Source organism: Chiloscyllium punctatum, chromosome 20 (assembly GCF_047496795.1).
Source record: "Chiloscyllium punctatum isolate Juve2018m chromosome 20, sChiPun1.3, whole genome shotgun sequence".
Taxonomy (NCBI): Eukaryota; Metazoa; Chordata; class Chondrichthyes; order Orectolobiformes; family Hemiscylliidae; genus Chiloscyllium; species Chiloscyllium punctatum.
This window is the reverse complement of record NC_092758.1, coordinates 79,215,964-79,223,149: the sequence shown is the minus strand read 5'-3', so window position 1 is coordinate 79,223,149 and position 7,186 is coordinate 79,215,964. Positions and strand designations below refer to the sequence as shown.

The 7,186-nt window shown below is 40.5% G+C and overlaps 1 protein-coding gene across 4 annotated transcripts in view; it reads right to left on the bottom strand.

Moving 5' to 3' along the window:
• Positions 1-498: 498 nt before the first annotated feature.
• Positions 499-7,186, bottom strand: part of LOC140492212 (serine/threonine-protein phosphatase 2A 55 kDa regulatory subunit B beta isoform) — a 580,700-nt gene continuing 574,012 nt past the window's right edge. For all 4 annotated transcript variants that reach the window (XM_072591099.1, XM_072591101.1, XM_072591102.1 and 1 more), the window contains 2 exons: positions 5,054-5,145; positions 499-3,046 (listed from right to left, as the gene is read on the bottom strand). In XM_072591099.1, the coding sequence (XP_072447200.1) occupies positions 2,767-3,046; positions 5,054-5,145 (372 nt within the window). In that variant the 3' untranslated portion in view covers positions 499-2,766. The remainder of the gene's footprint in view (positions 3,047-5,053; positions 5,146-7,186) is intronic.

Here is a 7,186-nt window from a genome sequence, read left to right as displayed (position 1 = left end):
CTGACAAGCACTTGGACCTTGGGGTTCCCACAGCAACCATTCTGTTCCTACCAGGAAGAGAGGACCATGTTGCTTTTTAACAAGAAAAACAAAATGGGAGTTCTGAAACATTCTTGTGACATCAGGACGATCAACAAAGTACTTTTGAATGGAGTCACTGTTGTAACGTAGGAATAAACACTTCTGTTTCCCAACTGTTAATACAATTCAGATGGGAAAGAAGGCTGTTTGGCTTAATGTTAAATATCACCCAGTAGGGTAAAGGATTGATCTCTTAATTTACCAACTGGCACAGGGAGATGGGGCATGGCCACGAAGGATGCATTAGGTGGGCAACACTGGCAGTCTGGGACATTATGGCTTGAAGCCAGTTAAGTGGAATATGTTTCAGCAGAGCTGACAACCCGACTGTGGGTGTACTCACAATAGGGTGACTGTCTCCTCAATGGTTCTGAAGATACGGACACATCAGTGGAACAAAACACTGCAATGCTCACATTTCATGAAGCAGACTTGGCTGCAAACAGTTTATTCTTTAAGAAAAGAAAAGCAGACAGTAACGAGGACAAAGGTACACCAGTCAAATCATTTGACCCAAACAATAAAGAGCCAGCCCCACTTGCCCTTTCCCTCCCCAATAAATAAAGTACTTTTATCCAGAAGGTTAAGCCCCTAAGACAAAACAGCCACAGCATGTCCTAAAGCTCAGGGTGCTGGCTTAGCCGTATCCAATGACCACCCTGCCCCTTCCCCTCCCACCCACAACCCAACCCCATCTTATCAAAATAAGGGCCTGGCAGTTCTCATGCAGTTTAAAAAGAAAATTGCGGTACAGAACAGCATTAATAACTGCAATTCACTTGTCCTTTTTTAAAAGGAAGAATAGGGCCGGTGAGCCTGTGCTTTTAAAGTGAATGTTGATGTAAGGTTCCCTGCACCCCCACTTTTAATTTCTTAACAAAAATGTTGAAATACATCTGTACACCCATTTAATTTTAAACCTACCAGTTTTATTTCTTAAACTTGATTTTCCCTTGTTGCAGCAAAGAGATTTAACACTTCTTTAAAAATAAGTTAACTTCCCCTCTTGGATATACTGATTATTTTCAGTGTGATGGGTCTGGGATACCAGGCACCTTCTGTCTTCAAGTGAGTGACAATTCTTCAGACTGGAACTTAAACCCAGAGCTACTCTGTAATGGGGCAACATTGTCAGGCCTGGCCCTCCCCTCACCAATACTTTTCTTTTTTTTGGGGGGGGGGGGGGGGGGGCTAGGTGGAGGCAGGTGACAGATGTATTTCTTGTGGATGGCTCTGAGATCAGCTGACCAGACACAGCCATAAGGATTCAATGTTGCATTTCTGGTCTACATTATTCATTCACTCACTGTCTTTACTCACTGAATCAGAAGAGGCACTCAGTAAGATTTATCTATTACAGTTAGATTTTTGAGTGGCAAAGGAGTGAAGGTTTACGGAGCAAGGTTTGGAGAGGAGGAAAGCAGACAGGAGAGTGGTGGGAATGATCAGCCATGAACTAACTGAATGATGGAGCAGGCACAAAGGGCTTAATGGCGTAGACCAAAGTCCTATGTCCCTAAATCACATGAACTGCAGCAGAAGAATATCAATTCCCTCTTGGTAACGGCTCCAGTCAAACCTTTTGTCATTACTGACATGACAATGTAGCTTTATTCTGGTTTAATGTCAGTTTTAGCTATTAGAAACAGAAACTACATACTAGATTCCTAGCCATAGAAGAAGCAGACTGAGGAAACTTGTGTGTAAACCGCCAGGAAAATATTAACAGAAGACATTTTAAAGAAATTAGATACCAGAACATAACTCTGTATTAAGGGGAAGTGGGGGTTGGGGGAAGAGAGAGACAATTTTGAGATCTGACATAATTAGGACATAATTTAAAAGTAAAACTTGTTCAGTCATTATATGCAATTACTCCCATTATTAGATGTAAAACTTTGAAAAAACTCTACCTACAAAAGCCCCGACAGTCTCGGGGCTTCAAAAATCTACAATTACATTTTCAAATTGGCATTAGTATAGTTAACTTAAACATCTTCTCGTTTGCTTGTTCAACAATGCAAGTAAATTCATTCTTTCATATACTGAGCTACAAAACTGCTCGGGTCATTTCACAAATAAGAGACTTCTGTTCGAGGAACTGTGTGGAAAATTCCCTGATTTGTTAAATACTGCTCATTATATTATGCTGATTAGCACTCGATCACCCTCAATCCCAAACAATATGGAAAAAGGAGGGGCGCATTTTATGGGGAGAACAAAGAAAATTTTTTTAAAAACGTACGCTCTAACATTTGTCACCCTCCGGAAGCAGCTGTCAACTGGTACAAGTATTATTATTTTGGATAAAGAATGTCCAAGGCATTAGCAGCTGTGGAGAAACAAAGTATACATAACATAAAAATTCATCCCTATTTCCATGAGAGAGAGGAAAAAAAAATCAAATTTACAAGTCAGTGTTGAATATTTACATCTTTAAAAGCCAGAAGAATTAGATGGAAATTCAGTGCCTTATAAACAGAAGCCATTTTGTTCTAAAATAGATGCATCATGGGAATTACAGACCCACATACCAAAAGGCACCACAGCTTCATTAAGACAGACAACCTGACAAAAAAAACTATTGTTAGGATTCATTCCAGAGGGCAAGTTTTCCTTTTAAAAAATAATAATAATTTGATGTTTAATTGTATGCAGTATGAGGTGACCAGTCAAACAGATTTTCTAGTTCACTTTGTCCTGGAATATATAGAGGTTGTTTGTGGCAGCTACTGCTATGATATTCTCTGACGGATGCCACGCCGTGTGCAGAATCTTCTTACTGAAGTCCAAACTGTCAACACTAATTTCATCTTTCTTCCTTTTCCCACCCATGCATACTTTGCGAGGCTTGAGTATTGCTCTGGGTTTGCTGTTTTCCCGTGATGCTTCCAGCGTGACATCACGCTTCGTGTTACGGTCGAACATTCGGAAGAAATTGTTGTAGGAACCAGTCATGATTACACTGTGAAATCATTGAATACGTGTTGGGGGGAAAGAAAGGAAAAATGTCAAAAAGCATGTCAACACTTTGCACACACACATGAAGCGGACTGGCCTGTAATAATGCAACTGGTCAGTCCCTTGCACCTTTTCTAAACAATGGTGGGATGTTACCGATCCTCTAGTCCTTCGGTACCATGCCTGAAACCAGCAAGAACTAGCAACGTGATAGTCAGAGCCTCTGCTCTTTCCTTCTTAAGTTTCTGTTCACATCCTTGTCCAGCAATTTAGCTATTTTGGATAATACTTAAACACCTAATATTTGCTCTTCCACTGTAACTTAGCCTGTCTAACATTTAACATCCCCTTCCTTAATGAGGTTTTCATTATTCCCCTTCTTCTGTATATGCAGACACAGTAGATTCATTAAGAACCATGCATAAGCCTCTGTCTCTATGCACTGATTATTGTTTGGTCTTTAATGACAGATATGTCTAGAAACTGTAATCAGAAGTAGGCTATTCAGCCCAACTGAGTCTGCACCATCATCCAATGCAATCATGGTTGATCTGATAATCCTTAATTCCACTTTCCTGGCTTTTCCCCATAACCATGGACTCCATTACCGATTAAAATTTACCTCTTTCAGCTCGAAATACACTTAATACCCTGACCTCAACAGCTTGCTGTGGTAAAGAATTCTACAGATTCACTACTTCTGAAAGAAGACATTCTTTCTCATCTATGTCTTAAGTGAGCAGCCTTTTGTTTTGAATTTATGCCGTCTGGACCTATAAGCTTCCATCAGGGAAAACAGCCTTTCTGCATCAACCCGGTCAGTCTCTTAACCTTTTCAATAAGGTTGCCTCTCATTCTTCTAAACACCAATGAGTACAGGCCCAACCTATTCACCCTCTCCTCATAAGACTCTCCACCCCATACCTAGTATCAGCCCACTGAAGCTTCTCTGGCTGGCCTCCAGTGCCAATATATCTCTCCTAAGGTAAGGTGACCAAAATTATTCATAGTATTCTAGCTGTGGTCTAACAGATGCTTTGCATGGTTTTACTGAGACTTCCCTATTTTAATATTCATGAAGGGCTTATACTTGAAAAATCAACTCTCCTGCTGCGCAGATGCTGCCTGACCTGCTCTGTTTTTCCAGTGCACACTTTTTGACTTTGAAATAAAAGCCAACATTCCATTCACTTCCCCTATAATCCTCTGGACTTTATTTAATTATATGCTCCACCATCACTACTCTTTCTCCTACACACTTTCTTAACTATGAACTGCATCTATTCCTCATCTCCAAACCAATGGCCCCTGATCTTTTAAATTCAACCCCAAAGTTTGAGATCTCTCTCTCCTTTTCTAATTTACATCAGGAGCTTCAATTCTGTACCTAAGTCTCACTGAACTGGAACAATCACAGGAACGCCCAAAGATCTTTACAATATCACTACACTTATCCAACTAACCTCAGCACCATTAACCCTACCCTTCACTATCTGTCCCCAAATCATTTCCATATGGCTATACTTCCTTTCATGTCATGGCATTTTTTTTTTTGTTTGTAATAAGTCTGTGATATTGCACCTTATCAAATCCCTTCAGAAAATTCTCAAGGACAGGATCAGTCAATTATCCTTTATCCATATCCTGTGATATCCTCAGCAAATGATCTTATGAAGTTGGAATTTTACCTTGATGTTGTCGTATATTCCTGTATTTTTCAGTCTAGACAATGAATGTCATTCATCGGTGCCTGTCCACAGAGCTCGACACACATTATAGTGGTTATATTACTGCTGCTCAATTTTAGTATTGATTAATGCACTAATTCCCAAGGTGCCAAATTTCTGATATTGTTTACAAAGTTTAGAGGCAGCTGATGTAAATGCAATTTGTCCTCTAAAGGGATCATTTAGATAACAGCTCCAGTTTAGGTCGAAAGTGTGAGGGATACAGGTTACTACACTGGCCTGTAGCTGACAGTCAGGCAAATTCAATCAAAAGCACCACTTACCTGTCAGAGCCATTCCACACACACTCAAACTTGTCAAAGATGCAGTCGTTTTCATAGAGGGAACACAGCTTACTCCTCAGATATTCATGCACCTGACAAATACCAACAACAAGGAAACTGGTGTTAGAATGACTCCCACATAACTATGGGTGACAGGGATGATTTGCTCAATTATTGGGTACTAAGCGACTAGTTGTTGTGCTTCCTCTCAGTAATGGCTTAACTAGGAGCTAGTATAGCTCAGCAAGCACAGGGATGACGGGTGAACAGAGCTTGGTGTGAATTCAGATTTGGGTGCAGAGTTATGGATAACCTCAAGTTTACAAAGGGTAGAATATGATCAGCCAAGCCTGCACTGGAACAGTCAAGCCTAGAAGGAACAGAGGCATGGACAAGTGTTTCAGCAGCAGATGAGAAAGGTAGAGTAAGGCAATGTTATGGAGATAGAAATAGACATTTTGAGTAACGGAGCAAATAAGAGGATAAAAAGTTATCTCGAGGTCATGTAGGACATAAGGCATCTGGGTCAGCATCAGATGGATGTTCATTGAGAGGCATGGAGTCAGTGGCTGGGATGAAGACATTGATTTCAATCTTGCCAACCCTGAATTGGAGCAAGTATCTGTTTCATTACTGGATGTCAGAAAAATCAACCTAATCATGCAACATCAGTGGATGAGCCAACAGAGAGGGGTTGGGCAAACCAGGTGCTTTTGCAGTACACTGGAAATTTGACAATGCCTGTAAGTGATATCACAAATAGACACTCGAAGTAAGAGTGCAGAAGCAGGAAGTCCTTGCAGATGATTCTCTGGCTACAATTTGATAGATAACACTGGAATCTCAAGGGTGGGTAGTCATTTATGTTATAATCCCAGCTGATGATACTACTGAACAAGTCAGATACCAGAATTAAATCTTGCCAAATAGATTTAAAAAGAGGTGAGATATCGTGATGGTCAGTTATTGAAATATAGTCACATGAGGCTACAAAGTTGCTTTAGCATTAGAACAGACGTTTACACAAAAGATGAAAACTAAAACAAAAAAAAGATCCAGATGTAGAGCACATGAAGATCTTAAAATGCACAGCAAAATAAAATCTGATCCAATTTTCCAACACGACCCACTTGTAATGACTCAGATCTGGAGAAATAACTTCTCCACAGCAAATATTTTAAGTTTCAATTAGCTTGTTCTCTACACTTCTTTCCTGTGAACCTTGAAGTCTTCTTACACAAATACTCAAAGCATTTAAAGCTTAGACTTTCTCAGCTGTTAGTAGCCTGCAGTCTTCTAACTAAATGCTCCTGAGATAGAAGTTGCACAAACTGAACCTTTCTACTGAAGTAACTGTGCTTTCCTGAACTGTCCTATACTCCTTTCCAGGAAAGGAATTATATTTTGCTTCTGACATCAGTCAGGTATCTAAAAGTGTTCAAACTCTGGGATTTTTCCATCTAAAATCAATCCTTGATTATCCTGAACCAGAACCAAGCTAAAGGCCTTCAATGTTTACCCTACCTCTTGTAAACCATTACAGCAGAACTGGGAAAAAAATTTCCCAGTGGTGAGCCTGTGGAATTCTCTGGCCACAGAAAAGTGTTAAGGTCAAAACATGCAATGTTTTCAAGAAGGGGTTATATATTTTAGATTAGAGTCCCTATAGTGTGGAAACAGGCCCTTCAGCCCAAACAGTCTATACTGACCCTCTGAAGAGTAACCCACCCAGACCATTACACCTATCATTATGGGCAATTTAGCATGACCAATTCACCTGACCTGCACATTTTTGGACTGTGGGAGAAAACCAGAGCACGCCCATGCAGACACAGGGAGAATGAGCAAACTCCACACAGACAGTCACTCGAGGCTGGAATCGAACCTGGGACCCTGGTGCTGTGAGGCAGCAGTGCTAACCACTAAGCCACCATGCCGCCCCAAAGACATGGAGCAGATAGCAAAGATAATTCTTATGGGCAAAAGGATCAAAGGCCATGAAGAGAAAGCAGGAACAGGATACTGACTTAAATGATCAGCACAACTATATTAAATGGTGGACGAGGCTCAAAGGGCCGAATGGCCTCATCTCATTCCGTTTTCTATGAAAGAATAAAGAACAAAGACTCAAAA